Genomic DNA, 21,211 nt, shown 5'->3' on the forward strand with positions numbered 1-21,211 from the left:
GTCACATCCTTTCTAGCCCTGCATCCGGAAACAGGAAAGGAAATCGGAGAGGGATTGAAATAAAAAGAAATCACCGAACGCAGGTTCGTATCTTTCTCATTTAGTTAATCGTACATCGAAAATCACAACATACCTTTTAAAATGCACATTTATTCGCAAGCTTCGTTTGTCGACTTTCTCACCTTATATGCAACTCGGGCCGTTATCCGGCGTAGGCTCCTGGTTAGCTGATGATGCTAATCCTGTACGAAAGTGTTGCTTAAATCCCGCACGGATGTCATCATATTTCACGTATATTACTAACGAGAGATGAATAGAAACGAGTTGTGATATTTTTGAGGACGTGGAGCTATTTTTTCTGTTCGTTTTGAATGATGAAGAAGTAGCGAGCATCAAGTTAGTACTTATTTTAAAGGTGTGACGTTCATTTTACTCATGTATTTCGGCGAGTATACGTTTTTACGTCTGTTTTTGCTCGATTTTGTACTTATGGTGATTACAATTTAGGCTGATGGAATCAGGTGGTTAACACGTGTGCTGCAAGTTTATGGTTCAAATCCCGGTTTCGGCCTTACTGTGCCAAGTGCGATGTTCTTCCCATGCTTGTTAGCTTCCTCCCACATTAAATAAACACGCATACTGACTGGATTCATTCAGGATGAAAATATCCTTGAGTGTGAATGGTTGTCTATTCAAGTTATGTTCGTTGTACAGGATCCCGTCTTTTCATCCAGTCGTCTGGGGTAAACACCATTTCACACCAACCCCCAATGAGGGTAAACTATGGAATGGGGGTATTTGTTTAAAAAAAAAAAAATGAAGTTCTCGGGTGTTTATAGATACAACCGATAGTCGGAAGGGAATGAAAGGTCAAGTATAAAAGTCATATCGTGGTGTGACAAGTTTTATTAACTTGCATAGTACTACTAACAGAGAAGAAGAAAAGAACAGATCTATCAAGCATTGTCTTAGGCTCTGATACTATCCAAATCTGTAGTTTTGCTAACAATGTGAACTGACTAATAAAAGAATGTAAAAGTAGCTCATGTTAACTGAACCCCCCCCCCCAAAACACCTTACCTGTATGTTCGTAGAAGGTGTTCGACTGTCACATGTATCACAAATCATTATTGAAGTTCACAATATCAAAAAATTCTCTTGGATAAAGCCATGGTTGGAGAAGTGTGTTTGCTTTAAGCTGTTTGTATTCCCAGTTGAAGTGTACTATAAAACAGGAGAATTAAACACCAAAAATCTATATTTAACACCAAAATGTTCTTTATTTCCCATCTATTCTCCCCCCAGCACCATGATTGAGACGATGCAAGCATGGGCCGTGTACGTTGTGGAGTGGGCCGCCAAGGACCCGTACGGCTTCCTGACCACCGTGTTGCTGGCGCTCACGCCCCTCTTCATCGCCAGCGCGCTGTTGTCGTGGAAACTGGCCAAGCTGATCGAGGTGCGTGACAAGGAGCAGAAGAGGAGGCTGCGGCGTCAGGAGAACCTGGCCAAGGTGAAGAGAAACTAGAAAGACGGAGGGCTGTAGAAAGCCCCCCTCCACCCGTTGCCTTCACCACCAGCACGGACCCTTTAGGGTGGGGGCACGTCCTGCCCACGGTGGTCAAACAGTGCTGAGACGGACGGACATTCCCGCCGGACTTTTTTCAGCAAATGTGTGTTTGACATTTTTACACACAAGTTTGCTTGTTATGAGTGGCTTTTGCTAAACGTTGCATTCCATTTTTAACATCACCATTGTGTTCAATTGTAATGTAATGAAACCCTTCTGAAACTAACAGATTTATTTGTAATTAAAGTTTTCATGGATGCTCAAAAAAAAACAAAAAAAGGCAAATGGCACTTCATTTATATAGCACTTTTCCACCTTACGAGGCCCTCAAAGCGCTTTACATTTTGACTACCCATTCACCTACTGATGACGCAGCATCAGGAGCAATTGAGGGTTCCGTATCTTGCTCAAGGATACTTCGACGTGGTCACAATGGTATGGGATTGAACCTACAACCTCTGGGTTGGGAGACAACCACCATGATTCAAAATTTTCAATTAGGAGTGTTCCAAGGTCTGCTCTTTTATCAAGAGCAGAATAAAGAATCAATAAAACTATATATTGTTCAAAAATATTAAGAGTACATCCTATTTATGAACTACTATGCATACTTGCATGTTGAAAGTGCTTTTAAAAACAAAGCTAAAAAGCAAGATGAACATAACTGTAGCATATGTACAAAACCAAACATTTTTGTAACTTTCTGTGCACAACTGCCTCATTAAAACGTAGCTCATTTTCCTTAACACCTCCGTTTTTTGCTGTTCAAAAGTTTTAATGCCAAAATTTGTCCAATTACGTCAAACCAGCTGACAAATAATGTGATATCATTCTGAGCCCAAATTTCCCAGTCATAGTGGTCCCATTTACTGAAAGTTATGCTTTAAATGTGATATTAGTAGCCTAAAAAAAAAAATACACAACTCATTTACAACATGCTGTAATCTATACTTACTGTATGTGCTTTGTTGCTGCTGTTTTGGTTAGTAACACATTAAATTGGCAGATTAATGCTTTCATATTTGAGTGTGAACAATTGAATCTGATTTTTTTTTTACATATTTACACAAGCTAAAATGTAAGGCTAAAAGCATTTTTGGTGACACAGATAAAACAAAACTTTTGACACTGTCAAACACGTTTTTAACATAAAACATATCTTTCTAATTTTGGGAATATACAATAGTACCTCAAACAGGTTGCAACTAATGTTCCTATTGTTTATTGACACACCAACATTAAACACACTCACCTGCTTCTTCATTAGCAGCATAATCAAAGATCCGATACAAGAGTTGTATGAAAACCGCCTTTCTATTGGATTGTATTCGACGGCCAAATGGGCCGAGTCCACGCCGCTGTCTCCTTAGGCGTCCTGTTTGGGATTAGGACGCCAGGAGCCCGGCTGGAAGGTGTTGGCGGTGCTGCTGGGCTCCTCGCTGAGCTCTTGCTTGCCAAAGCTGGTGGCGGCCGCGTGGCCCGCGGCCACAGTCCGGGACGGCGTCGCCACCAGGCCTTCCTCGTATTCCTTCGCTTTCAGGGCCAAGTCTTTCTCCTCCACCTCCATGGCTTTAAGCTTGATCTGCTCCCTGTAGGACTCGTTCTTCGCCAGCTCCTGCGTAAATGCACACAGACCATCGTTTGGTGAACAGCTGATGCAAATTTGAATGTATTTAAAAAAAACTGCATTGGCGTGTTTGCTAAAATATAACCATAGCAACTTTACAGCCCCAGAATAGATCACGGTCAAGTGGATTTTGGACTTTTGAACGATGCTATTAAGTCCTTGTGAAGCAAAAATGAAAATCTTCTACATTTTTGTTAAAAAACTTAAATGATTAAATGACAAGTTATAACGCGGCTTCAATTGTGAAAAATTCAAGTTGTCTCCACTCAACTGTCAATCAAGAACAGATACTATGACCTGAAAAATGGATGATGCTACTTCCTAGCTGAGAATCAACCTAATACATCTAAGTCTGCAGCACAAATGATTTTTTTCCCTCCCATTTATGTTGGCAAAATGTATTACTCTAAAGTTAGCCACTTAAAGCTAGGCTATCAAACATATGTTGTCACTTTATACTGACTTATACAAAAAGGACACAATTAGCTTCTCGTGGCTGAAACCAAAGGGCAGCCATCTTGCATTGCCACTGTTACTGACAACTTCTGTTCAAATTCACTGAAACATTTACCAGGATTGTACGCAGGATTCCTGTATGGAGTAACGAGAGCTTCTCAAAGGACAAACTTCACAGTTAGCATCGACCATTCATTTTATATTATGTCAGCATCATGACTTACAGTGGTGAGGTTTATATTTCACCGCATTGTTGATGTGGCAATGCAAGACGGCTGCCAGTGGTGTCACTTTTTTTTTTATGGTGAGTAGATGGCACTGTGAGTCAATCTTATTTACATTAGTGTCAATTTATCAGATAGCTTTGTCAATATTTAAACTTTTATTTTTGGATACATAGTGCACAATGATGACCATTGATCATAATATGCATAACTGTAAATATTTAGCGAAACTGCTAATTTGTATTTGTAGTCCTGACAAATAAAGAAAAAAAAAATTGAACTGAATTTTTGAGATTGAAATGTTTTTCACCATTTCTGCGTTCCAGATTATTTTTCCCAATCATATCTAGAGAGTGCAAGAAAAAGAGAGCAAATACTGCATAAATAGAGAAATTGGAATGAGAGAGATGACGAGATAGGTAGGCACAGGCAGAGTGATAGAAAGAGAGAATGATAGTGACATTGATAGCGAGAAAGATGTCCATACTCAAAGCGGCATCTGCTTACAAAAACAAAACAAAAGCAGATACGAATCAACGTGGCACTGCCAGGAACAAACGAGCATGAAGTAGGACATTTATTACAATGAGTGAAACGTCTAATTGTCCACGCTTGGAAAGACCGGCTCAACCAACATTCCTGCTCGAAACCACCCCCCATCACTTGAGCCATGTCATAAAAAGGCCGTGCCGACTGGGCTGCTGCGGCGCGCTGGCCTGGAAAAGCGAGCGGCGTGGCCAAAAAAGCGACACTTTGGGGGTAGAGCGGAGACAAACATACCAAGCTGCTTTTCCAGCCTGTTAATGACAGGATTTAATCCAATCAATTTATGTCGGACTTGGACTGGGAAGAGAGGGGGGGTGACAAGGGGGTTTAGGGTAAATGTGCCGGGAGTGAAGCCTTGGTCGGTCCAGCTGTCGTCGAGCGGACACAAGGCAAAGAAAATTGGAATAGAATGTCCTGGCACGACGCTGGGTAGGGATGGCACCGGCCCGCTGGCAAGGAGAGACGACACAACCAGTGAGCGAGGGATTTCCGATATAGAGCCACATTGCGTTACGGGGCCCAAACCGTTTCCAGCATTCTCGCATTTAAAGAGCAATTAAAACCCAGAGAGAGCGACACGAGGGAGAGGCAGAAAGAAAGGACCATCCTTCAGCATTTCCATCGAGGAGAGTAGCCAGAAAAAAATAAAGGCCAAACGACACAGACAGGCCTTCTGCTTTAACCATCCGTCCATCTACTTTCAATACAGCTTAGCTTCATTAGGGTTGCGGGTGAGATGGAGCCAATTCTAGCGGAGTTTGGGAGAGAGGCGAGGTACACTCTGGACTGCTCAGCAGCGTATCGCTGGCCACATACGAACAAACGCCCATTCACACTCAATGACACAGACAGAAAAGAGTTTTGCTTTAACAACAGATGGCAATAGTGCTCACATTAAGCCCAATTCACACTGGCTGCGGAAGGGACGCGGTGCATTTTCCGTACGGTTTCCTCACGGCTTCCGCTAGGAATGCAATTCACGCACACACCGCGTGCGTTAACATGTCCGGAAATCTGCTCCCAACAGAACACAACATCACGTGGGGTTCAAGCTGGAGAGTTGAGTTCACCCAATAACAACCGTGTATATAGTCCTATTTTGTAAACAATAGCCACGCTTTCCTGTTGTCACTCCTGTATGCTTTTTGGACATTATTTCTGAGACTTAACATGGGTAAGTATGTTTTGTGTTTAAATTGTGTCATTTTGTCATGTTTAATTTATCCTGAGATCATTTTTTTTGTCTTAAATGTCCGACTCATGTCATGCTATGTAGCTAGCTAGCTAGCTAGCTAGCTTCCCTCCCAAAAAAACGAGTTCACAAACTGTTTTATTTTGAAATATACCGGATTTACCTTGATGCGAGACGTCTGGGGTTAGGTTCCAAAAAATACCCGCAATAAATGAAATCCGCGAAGTAGTTAGCTTTATGTTTTACATTTATTATAAATATATTAAAGCTCTACAACCCCTCACCACACAGTTTATACACTTTTCTCATCGAGACATTCACATTTTTTCATATTTCTCTTGTTTAAACATTCTCAATGTTCAAACCTTCATAAATTTTATAAAATAGTTACAACACTGTTAAAAAATAAAAAAATAAAAATAAAAAACATGCAAAATTGCACTAAAAAAAAAAAAATCCGTGAAACAGCGAGACTGCTTAAAGTGAAGCACGTTATAGCGAGTGACTCAAAAAGGCTCTCGTAAAACTTTCAGTACAGATTCAACACCTGGACTAAGTACAGTACAATCTCGGTTCACAAAGTGAATCTGTTTCCAGACTTTGCAGCAAAAGGCACCCCCCCCCCCCCCCATTAAAATGGATGGGAGTAAAATTAATCAGTTCCAGGCCCTGAAACAAATTACACGACAACAAACTTTGGAAATGTATGGGCATGTAAGGGAAACGTTAGCCAGCTAATGGGCATTTAAAAAAAAAAAAAAAAAGTTCAGCAATTACGGTCAATGAAGCCCATCTCGGTCGGCAATGTCTCAACTCCTCCGTCATTACTTTGCTGCTCACTCAATCATAGAAAAGGTGTTAGCCAAGCTCAGCTCAGGAGAGACCATCTTCCCAGCTAACTAGCTATCTTAGCTTTAGGATGCAGCTGGTCCACAGCAAGAAGGATTTATTATTTACAACATCAATAGGCTATACACTGACCCGGATTCTCTGTGTTCTTAACAATAGTACAGATAGTACCTAAACTAAACAAACAAGATGAGAAAAATAAACACCATTCTCCTGTTTAGCTCAGTACTCTTACTTCCTGATTTAATTTTATTTTATTTTTTTTATAAATATATATTTTCAACAGTAATACAATAAGGGAGCCATATACTGTACTTAGGGCAAATTTTTGGCAAAAAAACAAAAACAGATACTTCAAATACACATGATACACAAAGTAAACAATGTTAACTCTGTGTGAGAGAAAGTAGTCAAGCAATTTAGAAGTCCCGTGGATGCTTGATTGCTCACGAACTGAAGCAAAATTTGAAAATCTTTTTTGTAAACGGATTTGTTCATACAGCGGTCTTTCTAAATCAAGATTCAGCTGTACCAATGAGGTTCTACTGCAGAAAAAAAAAAAAGTTAAAGCTAAAAACAAATTATTACTGTCAATTGAAAAAACCCAGATTGTCGTGTTGAAAAAATAGCAAATGTTACGAGAAAGTAAGGATTGGAAAGTACATATCTGTTTTCAAACATAGGGAGTAAAAGTAAAAAGACATGAGGAAAATAAAGACTCACATAAAGTACAGATACCTAAAAATCCCTACGTGAAGCATTGTATCGCCACCGGCTTTAACCAGGACAAGGTTCCCTCAGAACCTTTCATGGAGTTTATTTTAATGCCGCTCCCAAACGTTCCACGTTAGAAAGAAAAAGAAAGAAAACAAATCAAAAGCCTCTCCTTTCCCTTGAAAGCCCCCACCCCACCCAAGAGTCCGAGCATCATCACAGCAGGGAGGCTGCGGCTGCTGCTAGGTGCTGGCTGGGGAGACATACCTCTACAGAGGGAGGCTCCTTCCGTCTGCCGCGCATCCAAGCTGCGGGAATAAAAAATAAATAAATAAATACAGATAGTGAGAACACCCACACAAACAAAACATGCAGTCGTATACTGTATAAAGCAGCAGCATTTTTGCTGGTTGACTTGGTCTCATCTGGAGTTCTCATGGATCCAAGGCTCCTGAATTTGGACACGTCGCAATTCAAAAGTTTGGAGGGGAAAAAAATGAATTCAGATTCTGAGCTTCTGTTGTGCATGAAAGTCTTAAGTGTGTGTTTTGCTTTTTCTTTGGATTTTTTTGGCATACTAATTGGCAAACTAACAATGTTGAAGGCTAATGATTTAAAAAAAAAAAAAAAAAATTTAAGAAAATGATTAACTAACTGATTTGAACTAAAAACAATGAAAAAACAAACAAAAAAAACAAGGATTATATTACAGACTCATCGCTGATTGGATGAGAGGAGGACTGTCCCTCTCATCCTATTGAGCGACGAGTCTAGTAGGAAAATGTTTATTTTGTTGTTCTGTTGTTTTCATTTGCTGTTGTGCTTAGCTATTTTTTTTCTATGCTGTTTAATTTGTTAATCTGTTTAATCAGTTAATTGCTGCTGGTTTTTTTTTTTTTTTGTAAATTTGATGTTGTATTATTTGTTGTTGTCAATAGTTAATTGTTGTGCTTTTAAGTGTTGCCATGTTTTCTTTTAATTTGCCATTGTGATTTTAATTTTTAGTTATTTGCTGTTGCATTTTGCACTGAAAGCCAACCCCAACCCCCCCCCCCCCCACCACCTTCCCCACCCCCATCATGGTAAAAGGGTCTATTGAGGAAATCCAATTTGTAAATGAAATGTTTCAGAAAATTAAATAAATAACGGTAAATATCAAACAATCACATAAAAAATAGTAAGTACGGTAGCCATGTTTTCACGGTTGTGCAAACGAATTCATTCCTTGACCTTGTTAACCTTGTACGGAAGGACCGTCGTAAACTGATGCGTGTATTTCCTATTAAAGGGTAAACAGTGTCCTGGAACAGACTACCGTATATTGGACACTTTAAGTGTTTCTAGTTGTTTAGTTCAGTGAACAAAGGAATGGGGGAAATAAAACAGTTCATCCAACCAGATGGATCACTGAAAGTCCTGGAAGAGAATGGGTGGATCCACTCTGATCTCAGTGTCATTTCCCATCAGTACCTTTGTCCTTCTATCTCCTCTCTCCTGCCTTCTATCTGTCTGTCTGTCATATCCCCACAGTTTTTTTTTTATGTGATTTCTTTTTAAAGAAGCTATTTTGGCTGAGCTGGCTGCATAGCCTAGCAGGTTCAAGGAAGCCGAAGCGAGAGTGAGAGCGAGACAGAGCTTCTCTAACTCTTCCTCCAGCTAGCGCGGGGGATTCTGGGCCCTCTTTTATCCCTTTTCTTATTTGCATGCTGATGAAAATGCATGAGGGATGGGGCGAAGCGGGATGAGGGGTTTAAGGTGGATAAAGCCAGCCTGAGACAGAGGGAAGCGTTTGTATCCACTTGTAAGGAACGCTATTTTACCGGCACGCTTGTATAACGCTGGCAGAAGGTGTCTTTGATTTAAAAAAAAAAAAAAAAAAAAAAAAAAGTACATTCCCATCCCCCATCTTGAGGGTGGAATAAAAAGAGGAAAGACATGAGTGAAGGCCTCGGATGGATGGACACTCACCATCCCACTCGATAGGTATCCTTCCTTCTACATATTCGTACTCTGTGGGATTTGGGGCCTCCACCATCCTCTTGGCACGGACGAGTCTCCCTGGAACAAAAGGAGAAGGCGCACGAGATGATGCAAAGTGGGAACAAACAAACAACAATGACGGAGTCGCACACAAACGCACGCACACATTCGCAAGCCCCCTCCTTGCGCACACATATAAATACACGGAGGAATGACAGCGCCGTGACAGGCCATGGATGATTACCTCGTGGCCCCCGGGCCCTTCTCCTCAGATCTCGCTGAGTGGCTCCAAATCTGGGCTAAGCCTTTATGCAAATGAAGCTCCTTTTCACCCGACCAACCCCCCCCCCCCCCCCCCCCCCCCCCCCCAAACGACCGCCTTTCGCCGACCGGCTCTACCAATGGCGGTGCGGCGGCTAACAATGCCCTCCAAAATCAACATCAAGCCGCGCAGGAGACAAAAGAGGTCAGATATCACAGGGAACAGTACGGGAAGGAGGGGGGCAGGCACGAGCCGTGTGGAATATTAAGCGCTCCTTTTCCCTATCTGTGTATGGCACGAGGCTCGCCAGCAGCAAGGCCGCCACCAATTATTTGGGTCGAAATCTGCTGATTAGACAAGTTTGGCTGGCACACAATGACACGGAGATGGCGATGGAAGGAGGAGGGTGGGTGGAGAGCGAGAGAATGAAACAAAAACAACGGTGCGGCTTTATAAGGCGACGGGAGTGCTTTGTTTCCACAGATTCCCCCTCACAGGTAGTCACATGTCCGGCCGCCCCCCCTCGTGAGAAAGGATGGGCGGGAGGAGGTAAAAAGGAGGCAAGTCATCGAAAGAGAGAGACTGATGATGCATGACAAGACATGGCTAGGAGGAGAGAAATGGAGGGGCAAGGAAAACAACACGCTCCAAAACACTGACAATATGTCAGGATTCCATCAGCGCTCCAGCGGTCAGCTGACTGTACACGGACTGAAGGCCTTAATGTTTGAATGGCTGCGGTGCAAGGATAAATGGACAAGGGCACGAAGCGTTTACTGCGGTTTACACCAAACAGTTTGGTACACTTTTCCAACTGAAGGCAAAACTTCACCCACGTCCAGGTGATGTCACTGTATCCACTAAGTGAGCCAACGAGCGCATGTGGGTTGGCCACGACTGTCTGGGCTTATCAAACAGCGGTGGAAATGGACGTGATCGATGAAGTTGATTACAGTAACAATGCAAACACTTTTCTCCTTGACATAATATGGCTCTATGGACCATCTGATACATCGCAATTGATTGTACCTGTAATTATGGTCATGTAAACCTGACCAATTAAATATTCACACCAAAATCATTTTTGTGGCCCATTTTCCGTTTTGTATTGATGAAATGAGCCTAAAATTGAAATGGGACAAAAAATAAATAAATAAATAAATAAAAATCAGGCATGTTGGAATTTTTTGGAGATCAATAAAAAAAAAATAGTAATAATAAAAACAACAATTGAAAACAGAAAGACTGAATGATATTTGTATTAACACTAGAGTTGTCAAAAACAATCAACTAGTAATCGATTATCATATTAATTGGCAACTATTTCAGTAATCGAGTAATCGCTTCGAGCCATTTTTTTTTTTTTCCCAAATATTTGTTCACGGATATCTGTAGTCCTTCATGACTGATTATCTTCCGTATTTAATCAAAATAAGACATTTGCAAACATCTGTTTTGATTTTGTAAAACAATGACTGATCTGGTAACAGTACATCATGAATCCCCCCCCCCCCCCCTTAAAAAAAAAAAAATCACTATATGAATACAAAGTACGAAGTAAACACCAAGCACTGGTTAATAAACAGTAATCAGGGGGAAAATGCTTTTGTAATAAACTTTAATACAAAATGAAAATGAAAATGGTTAGTCAAATAAGTGAATAAAAAAGTATGGTTACATGCTGATGTGATGACATGGTATGTATATATCCACACTAAAAACCCATGGGATGATAGTATTCCCTTTCTAAACACGGCCATGACAATCCCAACTGAACCGTACTGCTTGGTTGTTATGCTAGCATCCGCTTTACATGTTTACTGCTGCGCTGTGAGAGAACAAAAGCTGTTTTTGTGCATATACGCTTTTGTAATTACGCCTTACGAGGTTGACTCTATACTTTATGTGCCTGCCTATATAGTAATCAGGTCAGCTAATTAGGCTAGCATTGCTTTGGTTCTGCTTTGGTTCCCACTAGATTGTCACTAAAGGGCCTCATAGGCTCCACAGCTCCTTCCTGATACACGGGTTTGGGAAGAAAAAAAAAAAAAAAAAAACCAGGACAGATTCTCTGATCCTCACGCTCGCTAACGTCAGATATCTTCTGAGGAACTGCTTCCTAAGTCATGCACCCAGCCCACCTCCACTTCCTATCCACCTTCCATGATTGCAGAACAAAAGCAAGTGCCAGCAAACAAAAGGCTGCGGTCTCCAGGTGCGGCAAGCAAATACATTTAACAGGTATGCTAATTATAAACTGATCCCATCCATATTTGCATTGGGTGTGGGTGGCAGCGGTACAGAAACGGTACAATTATGACACAGCCCCCCACGCAATGCGTTTCGCTATAGCTAATGCCGAACTAATACGCTTTCTTCGGCAAGGTTGCGTTCTCCCATTCAGACTGTTGTCTTGTTACTTTGACAGCATGACTAAACTCCTGTGCCCACCGAGGCATTTATCCACGGATTTGAATAACATATACCGTATGTACATATATTTATGAAACACAGCTGATCCTCCCACCATATACCGGAGGCGGACGGAGGGGAGGTTCACGAGCTAGACCGGTACTCTGCTAGTAACCTCACAACTAGGACAGCTGCATAAAAACACACGCAGGCTGTGGTTACACAACCACTATTGAAAATGATGCAAGATAAGACACTTGTTGTCAAAATTAAAACGTACTTTGCAGTGGCTCGTTCCTGAAGTTTTTGAAGTTATGCACAAATACCTGAAATGCTCAACATGGGTGCATTTGTAAGCTTGAGCATGACCATTGCTCTAATTTCTATAGTATCTCATTGTAATAATAAAAAAAATAATAGAAGCATTCTTTAGAGTTGCTTGTCATGATTTAGAACGCTATGATTAGAAGATGCCATATTGAAGTTGAAAAAAAAATTAACAGTGATGGTCTTTTAGCATTACCTTTGACTTATTAATTTTATTGAAAAACACTTAGGTAGCTCTTAGCTAAATATCAGCACTGGCCTAACAGTGCCTATTATTTATAATATGATAATTAATTCCCTAGCGTTTACATTTAGCTGAAAAACTGATATTCTTTCTGTAGTTTGGCACATTGTGTTTTTGCACTCATTATGTTTTCAGTTATTTATTTATTTTACCCCCAAAATTGAGTAAATTGTCAGTACTGGTTCAACTTTTTTGGTATTATTTTATTCCTTAACTTAAGTTTAATTACAAGCAATCAAAATAAAGTTGTGGTTAGCTTAGGAAATTCAATTCAACGATGGCCTTCCTTTTTGCATTTATTCTATTTTATTTTTATTTTTTTTTCGATTTGATTAAATATTGAATTATCGGTCCTAGCCTGGGCTACATTCATGCTATCATTTATATTTTGTGATTATTTCATTCCCTGATACAGTGGTACCTGTACTTGTAAGTTTCATGCATGCTGTGACAAGGCAACTCAATGTACTTGTATAATAAAATCAATATTCTACACTGAAATGAACTGACATTTCATTAATCTGTTTTGTTACATGTTTTGATGAAACAAAGTAGCACTACATTGTATTACAGCATAATAAAATAGAATGTAATGGAATAAACTACTTTTATTTTCAAAAATAAATAAATAATTATAATGCTGGGACAAGCCAGAAGTCCCAAAAACTGTACGCATGAGTTCTTTCCCTTTATGTGAGTTTTGTCTTACTGTAGGTACTTGTGAGCGTTTTCATTTTGTGGCTCAAAGCGTGTGTTCTTATTGGCTACTGCACTATCGGGTGACTTTGACCTGTCTTCACTGAAATGGTAAACGAAGAAGACCATAAAACCAAAAGGACAAGAGGAGAAAGTGTGTAAGTGATTATAGTGTTGTGTGGATTTCCATTAAGACTTTAATAGCTTGCATGTGAATCACATTAAGTTGCTGGTTGGTGAAAACCCAACATTTCCTGTATTTAAACTTTAATTAGAAAAGCTTTTACAACAATCTAATGGAGGCTTTTTTTTTTATTGAGAATTAGATGAACATAATAATATAATACAGATATGCTGTAGATAATGATTGTTATACATTACTTCTATTCGTGAGTTGCATTACAATTACATCTCATCATCACGGTGTTACAATGGCCTGCTCTTTTCAAACCCAACCAGTTGATGGTCGGCCCACATGAAATCTTGTTATCTTAACTCATTCACTCGCAGCCATTTTCACTGAAGCAACCCCCGTCGCCCTCGGCTGTTTTACTGGATTTTGACTGATTTTGCAAAGCCCGCAGAAAATTGTCATCATCGTGGAGAATTTTTCTATCTGTTTCCGTTTTTCAGCAATTAACATTAGAATATAGTTAAAGTTTCATCATTATTCATAAATCTGATTAAACACTGGCGAAAAGAGCGTTTTTGCAACATGGCCCTGGTTGCTCTCTTATACTCTGCTTCCACCTGCTGGCCGTTTTGTCATTACTACCATTGCTTCAACCGTTCTCTTCAGTTCAGAGGCTGCATCAAAGCCTTCTGTATGCTCTAGCATAAAACATAGAAAACATATAAATACATTTTTGAGAAAATGGCAACATTTAAAATAGAACGTTTTTGTACGTTTCTGGGACCAAATTAGTTAATCTACGGAAGATAACAGCACATCATGGATGCCCATTAGATGTGCATTTGCTTCTTATTATTGTGTTTTGTTTAACTTTCAAACCAAAGACGTATATGCTTTGCTAACAAACAAAATTATTATTTATTTTTTTTCTCCGTGTGGCCTAGTACCAAATGGCCCGGAGACCAGTACCAGACTGCGGAGTAGTGGTTAGGCAACAAAATCTATCATTCTGCATGATGTTTAGAATAGTGTTTTTTTTTTCTTTCATATTACCATGTCACAATTGCCTGGAAATTTAAAATGATCCATCCATCTATTTTCTATCATACATGTCCAAAGTTAATCTTTGAGGAGGGTGCACCTTTGATCAGTTGCCAGCCAATCACAGGGAACTTTTAAAACCAGTTCAACTCACTTTGTGGAGCTTGCATTGTGGACTTTTAGTTGTCATTTATCATTGCAGGAATTGAAAATCCATCCATACATCAATTTTGCCTGGCATAAAGTTAGCTAATATTTTGTTTCACCATCCCTAAAGTTTCCTGGCGCCCCCAGGAAAATCTTCACTTTACAGTTCAATGATTATACGGTATTTCACTCTAATGACTGACTTTATACATTTTTTTTGGTCATTGAGTTGAGTGGCCCCTCCCCCTTCAGAGAGAGAGAGAGGTGAGGTGAGAGAGGCATGAGAGAGGCATGAAGGGTGTTAGCAGCTCTCGATCTCAGCGGGACCCTTGTGACAGCTCTGTCTCCTCATCACTCACTAGGGGGAACCTACAGTACTTACCAATATGCACGCACACACATAGATGCACACACATAGGCTGGCGAACAGGCAGATTAACCTGAGGGACAGGAGTGAGGGCGCTGCCTCTCACCGTGAAGGACAAACAGCAGCATTGCGTCGGGGAGGCAAAGAGGGGGGTGTTGGAGGAGGAGCTCCAGCAGCTGTAGGAATGAAATCCCGCCTCATTAATATTCATGAGCCATCTCACCTGTCTGAGTGCAACTCATTTGTGAGCCCGCAGGTGGGGGAGGGGAGCTAGGGAGGGAGGAGACTTGGGGGTGGGGCGGCGAAGGGGGTTGCCGTGGCAGCATGCCAATCGAACGTCAGGCACGCCTTCGCGAGAATAAGATGCCGCGCGTGTGCTCCGGGGGGGTTCTGCTCTTTGAACCCTGGATACACCCTGCTAAACTCCATCACCTGCGCCAGCTCAGCCGCTGTCTCTTACATACACAACCCCCGACTTGACACATCATCTCCCAGGTGACTCCCGCCGGGGGCGACCTATGAGTATTTTTATTTATTTTTTTTCACCTCTGCAATGTCGTGGCGAGCGTCTCTAGACTGTCAAGCGCTCGCTCTTTTGATGACTCCCGCAGATGTCAGCGAAGGGGAAAACAACCCGACTGGAAACATCTGGAGGGAGACCGATAAACAAATCATCTCTCTCCAACGGGTGGACCAACGCCTCGCCGGAGATGCACCTGACTCGCAGCGGGGTAGAAAGTGGGGAAGCGGGCGCATATTTCAAACTGCAGCTCCCTTGAATAACATAAGATGCTTTTAAGATGGGCATCACAAAATTGGAATTATTAGGGTAGTCTGTCAGAAACCACCCATTGCTTTGTGTTATTAATAAAGAAAAGAACGTATCGTAGAAAAACATACAGTGGAACTAAGACAAACTAATTTTAATTTTAAAGTGTAATTACTGTACATAATGCAGTATTTGTGTCTTGGATGGGTGCCTTTGAGGGGCGTGGATTGGTGATTGACGGCAGGAGCTGGTTTGTTTTGTGCGTCTGGTTGAGTTATGCTCAATCAACAGCACCATTTTTTAATTGCAAGGTTGACTATTTTCGCCATTCAATAAACACCTCAAAGTGCACTGGTGACTAGGAATGTGACGATATCGCGATTTATCGCGATAATTTGTCTCCCGATCGGTTATTGATATACCTACGCCAAGTATTGATATTTGTAGTTAATATGCAGCCGCTATAACGGCTCCATTGTTCATTACTTATTGAGCAATTACTTGGCGGGCCACTAGGGGGAGTACCTCATAAGAGTGGCGGGGAAATGTACGCAAGTCTTCAGGCGAAGAAGACTCATGAGCTTACGTTTATCTGTCCAGCAAGTGACTCGTTTCTATGAAAATATGTATTATATCTGTAATTTTAAAGTTTTAAAACATATTTTATGATTCAACTTTTTGAAGAACACAATTTCTGAGGAATATTAAGATTTAATATTTAAGTCATTGTATTTATTTACAGTATTTACTTTTGCAATATTGCACAAAAATTGTCAGTTTATAAAATGAACCAAATGACTATGTGACTGACTGACATGTTGCATGACAATAGTGTTTAAGGAAGACACAAATTTTTTAAATAACCCTAACCCCCCACAGAAACAAACTTACTAACAAAACTGTTAAAATAACATTTGTATTTGTTAAGAAAAATGCACTAAATTACTCACGGTGAAGAAGACAGCAGTTTTAATATTGTGTTTCAGTGGTGGTACAAAAATAAACTATTTCTCATTGAAAAAACATCAGTTTATGTCTTGATTAGTTTTATCGTAGATTATCGTGGGCTTATTACCTGACCAATATATCGATAATCGCGGTATCGTCATATCGTGACATAATCGTTATCGTGAGCCTTGTATCGCATATCGTATCATGAAGTACCTAGAGGTTCCCACCCCTTACTGGTGACCGTAATGGGAAAAAATGACTGATGACTCAAATCAAGGAGCGGAATAAATGGAATAATAAATGCCTCAGGATCCTCGCCTGGAAGAGCTGAATGAAGTGGCTGGGGAATGGGCTTCCCGGCTAAAGCTACTGCACCCGTGACCAGACCACGGATAAACGGAATAAAATGGTTGGATGTATCAATGATAAAATAAGACTTAGTTGCAGCTAAGAAAAACAAAACAAAGAATGAAATTTTGACTTATAACACACGTGAACGGTATTGGCAGTGATCGACAGCAGAAATAGCCGCTGATCAGAGAATCCCTATATTTAAAACCATACCACGGGGAACCGAAATGAACTGGATTACAGGCGGAACAAAAGGGCATCTCGAAGACGCCCATCTGTAAGCCTGCACGGAGCCTAGTTTATGTCATTCCGAGGGAATGGGCACCAATGGGCGCACGGGCAGCCTTATGAAGATGGAGTGATCCGATAAGCATCAGTGATACCAGGGAAACCAGGTACCAATCCTGACTCTCTTTCCTCCAATCTCTAATCTAACTGGGAGGGGATGTGTGAGGCCTGTAACCATGGTTACCTATTAGCTGTGAGCCTTGTGACGCAGAGAGAGGTTTAGAAGGAAAAGGCCAACCGTAGCTTTGCATCCGCTGTGGAGAGAGGAGGAGCTTAGGCGTAAAGTAGGCCTGCTGCCGCTTGTACTTTTTTTTTTTTTTTTCTCCATACTTTTAAATTCAGCCCTCATTCTGTTTGTCCCTGCCGCCGCTGAAGCCGCTGAGGCTTGAGCGACTCACAGCAGCGGAAAGCAGAATAATTCATATACAAGTAAAAAAGAAAAGAATGCTGATTTCCCCCGAGTGTCACTTTTAACTAAACGCAGGCATGCTTATGGGGAGGAGGGATACGCTGCCCCCGCTTGCTTAAGACCACCAGTCCCCTTGAAGTCCCCTCAGTGGAGGGAAGGAAAAGGATTGTGGCGAGCCAGGAAGTCAGCGTCCTTTTGTGTGCCCACTGTGTGTGATGTCCATACACAGAGCTGTCCACCCCTTTCCATTCACCTCCGTCAAACTCATCCAACCCCCTTCCTTTCCTTCCATTGCACCTCAAGACCCCCCGCCTCCATTAACCTGCCTCCACCTTCTCCCGTCTGCCCGTTCCACCCACTCATTTCACCCTCTTTCTGTCAAAAAGCCTCCTTTCACTTTCACTCACCATTCTTCCCCTCCATCCCATCCGCTCAGTAATTTCACCATGGATGTCAGCATCCCCCTTGTTCTTTGTCACTCACTTTTTTTTCCCCTCCACGCCCTCCTTCCCTTTCTACCACACTGGGTCTTATCACTCCCTATTCCTCTATGCCCGTCTGCTTCATTAAAATATTCAGAATAAGCGGCGAAGGGCTGTCTGCTTGTGTGCCAGTTGGGACCTTTCGTGACAGGAAGCCCCCTCGGGTGGCTCAACATCTTGCCGGCCCATCTGAGATCGGAGAGCTTTGGTCGGTGAATCGCATCTTTGCAGAAAGTAATTGAGAAATCATTGGAAGCCTTGCCTCGTCGTAATAAATCTCAATTTTGATCGAAGCTGTCGGAAAAATAGTCATTGAGCAATGATAGCCATTTTGAACCAGGGCCATACCCAGCCTCATCCACCTCTTTATACCACCACCATCACATAACAGTTCTAAAACCAATCAATACTACACAAAAACACAATAAAATACCAACAATAAGAAAATTTGGCTTTCTCTGACCAATTGAAAAATGCTGATCAGCTAGCTGACCCTGTGAGGCGAATTTGAAATCTGATTAAATAAAACGCTCTAGTGTGAATACATTATTTAACACTCATCACACACAAATAAATTACACAAAAAAAAAAGTGATTCTACCAAGGCAGCTCACTGGACTTGATTCATTTACATGCTATCACGCGTTTGCTTCTCTGGGTACTATGGCTTCCTCTCACATTCCAAAAACATGCATGTTTGGTTCATCGAAGACTCAAAATTATCCACAAGTGTCTATATGTATACTGTATGTGACCTGCTATCGGTTGGCGTCAGTCAAAGTGTACCCGGACTCAACGTCAGCTGGGATTGACTCCAGTTCACCAATGACCCAAAGGAAGACAAGCGCTACTGACAATGGATGGATGGATAATTTTACCAAGTAGATGCCAATATAAATAGGTTGTGGCCAATAAAATAATGACTAGAATGAAATATGAAATTGCCTTAAACACCGTACACTGAGATTGCCTTGAACACCGTATTTCCGATCGGAAATACTGAACAGGTTTAAAAATTGTTGGTTTAATACAGGGTTTCCCCCAGTGCTTTATAGGCCTGGCGGGCCGCCAGGCTTTACTTGCCTTCACCACAGGATAATTTTTCTGAGACATACGATAATAGTCTTCACTGACTGGCCATATTATCTGTATTAGCATACTATAACCCAATTTTTGAGTGAGCAGATGTACCTAATGAAGTGACCAGTTAGCGCATACTCAAGTTCAAGGCAAAGACTTGAAGTTCAAACTGTGGTGTCATTGGCGGCTTTGCCCCCCTTGTGATGCTCTCCCACTGGAATTTGTCGCCTTTTATCTCAGCTTGCGCATCCATCTTTCCAAATGCCTTTTTAATTTAGTAGTTAAGCCACTCCATGATGCTCCATCTTACACACAAACACGTGCCTACACTTGGCACCCGGCACCGAGCGAGTTGAGCCAAACACACTCGCGTCTCTATAACGATTAAGCAACCTTCATTTAAACCTTGTGTACCGCAAAAGCTGCTGATCAATTAGCGTGATTTACTGTAGCGGGTCTGGACATCGACGATCCACGGTAAACGGCACCTTGATGTCCTACTGTAGGGTAGACCTTCCTTCATGGCACCCGGGGGAAGACTTGTGGCAAAATAAACAGCCATTTGGACCCGCGTCTCCCTGCGCTGCGACTCTTTCCATGAAAATAAGCGGCTTGAATCAACGCTCTGATGACACGCGGCCATCTGTTGTTGTGTTAAGTGTGTTAGGGCATGAAGCGGAGATTGGGGGGGGGAAACACACACAATCGCTGATTCCTTTTAAATACAAAGCTGATACAAGCACACACCTCCCTCGCAATCCCGAGAGTCGGCCATCCTGAAATAGCCAAGTGCAGGCCTTTTCAGTTTGGACTTCATAGGAGAGAGCTGGCTGATCAAATAAATAATAGACAAAAGGCAGAGGGATAGTGATGGTGCGCCTTTTCTCTGACACAGCGTGGCGCACCTCTGAGGAACCTCTGAATCCCTTCCATTCTCCGTACGCTGGGAGAGAGGAGCGATAGATTAAAACTGCATGGCAGACGCCGCTAAAAATGAATAGGGCTAAAAATACTCCCCTTTTCAGGCAGACATGAAAGGAAACTGCCGTTCCTCTGTCCGGTATTGAGCAGCCATTGATTCCCCGAGACAAAAGGCTACACCTCCTCAAAGAGGTAAGAAAAATAGCAATCATACAGGCAATTATTTTCAAATGCGCCTGCAGCGGCCGATAATGTCAGCGCGCCTCTTTTCTTCCTAAATAAAAAGGAGGCGACGGCAGGCGTCGGGAGCTGCAGGCGTGCCGCCGAACGAGGGCTCGTTCGTCTTCGGCTTTCATCTGGTTAGCATGACACGGCGCCCCATGCAGTGTAAAGGCAGAGCCGGCCGGGCCTTGGGAATGCAGGAGAGAGAGCGGAATGGAATATTGATTCCATATTCAGCTGGATGGAGCAAACAACAAGGCTCGGGAAGACCAGCGGATGGACAGCCAGTGGCCATAGACAACCATCAGCGGGGCACCGTGGACCGGCAATAGGGCGGTGGTGGGTATCGAGTACAGTTGCTCCCCACTCCAGGCACGCACTTCACACTGAGGCCTGTTCGTTTTGATGTGAGGCACTGGAAGGAGGGGGTGAGAGAAAGAAAGTCCTCTGCTGAGCCAACCCACTCCACCATACTGAACTACTCTTCTGTACTGAATCGCAATCTTCGCTGGCAAGGCTTCAAAGAGGGGAAAAGTCGAGAGGCAGCAACAAAAGGAGAACGGGGGCCAAGGGGAGGATGGCCTCACTGGAGAAAAATAAAGAGGTCTGCACGAAGACACGGTGGAACTCTGACGGGATGTAATCACAAACAAAAATAGAAGAGCAGACGTCGACCAAGGCCCGATGATCCACATCTGACTATTTTGTCAGAATGTGTTAGGCTACTGTAGGTGGCAGTGATGTGCACAACTATGGGCCATATGCATTGCAACACGTTAAGTGTTATTGTTTACATCTTTCCAATCCTCGTTGGGTGCGTGAGACAATTTCATCGGCGACGGTTCAAGCTCCATCCTTCAATCTCTCCCTCTTCATGTGTACCCACTCGGCACCCACCGAGCGAGGCACTGCCGTCGGCCATTTCTTTCAGAAAGCTACGGACTCGAGATG

General features: G+C 42.2%; 2 protein-coding genes across 3 annotated transcripts in view; one reads left to right on the forward strand and one right to left on the reverse strand.

Annotated features, from left to right (window-relative positions):
- smim15 (small integral membrane protein 15) lies at positions 1-2,589 on the forward strand. Of its 2 annotated transcripts, none has more exons than XM_077522047.1 (2): positions 1-83; positions 1,306-2,589. In XM_077522047.1, exon 2 carries the CDS (start codon positions 1,310-1,312, stop codon positions 1,526-1,528), a length of 219 nt encoding a protein of 72 aa, XP_077378173.1. In that variant the 5' UTR covers positions 1-83; positions 1,306-1,309; the 3' UTR covers positions 1,529-2,589. The 2 variants fall into 2 exon arrangements, with proteins under 2 accessions (XP_077378173.1, XP_077378174.1); XM_077522048.1 differs by lacking the exon at positions 1-83 and adding an exon at positions 114-415.
- The window catches only part of ndufaf2 (NADH:ubiquinone oxidoreductase complex assembly factor 2), a 23,725-nt gene continuing 3,774 nt past the window's right edge, over positions 1,261-21,211 (reverse strand). The window contains exons 2-4 of the mRNA XM_077522046.1: positions 9,147-9,236; positions 7,446-7,486; positions 1,261-3,185 (exon numbers count right to left, since the gene is read on the reverse strand). Of these exons, the coding sequence (XP_077378172.1) occupies positions 2,937-3,185; positions 7,446-7,486; positions 9,147-9,236 (380 nt within the window). The 3' untranslated portion in view covers positions 1,261-2,936. The remainder of the gene's footprint in view (positions 3,186-7,445; positions 7,487-9,146; positions 9,237-21,211) is intronic.

Source organism: Festucalex cinctus, chromosome 5 (assembly GCF_051991245.1).
Source record: "Festucalex cinctus isolate MCC-2025b chromosome 5, RoL_Fcin_1.0, whole genome shotgun sequence".
Classification (NCBI taxonomy): Eukaryota; Metazoa; Chordata; class Actinopteri; order Syngnathiformes; family Syngnathidae; genus Festucalex; species Festucalex cinctus.

Bases quoted from the DNA above. Each gene is read 5' to 3' on its own strand.
- smim15 (XM_077522047.1), top strand. From the start codon at position 1,310: ATGATTGAGACGATGCAAGCATGGGCCGTGTACGTTGTGGAGTGGGCC.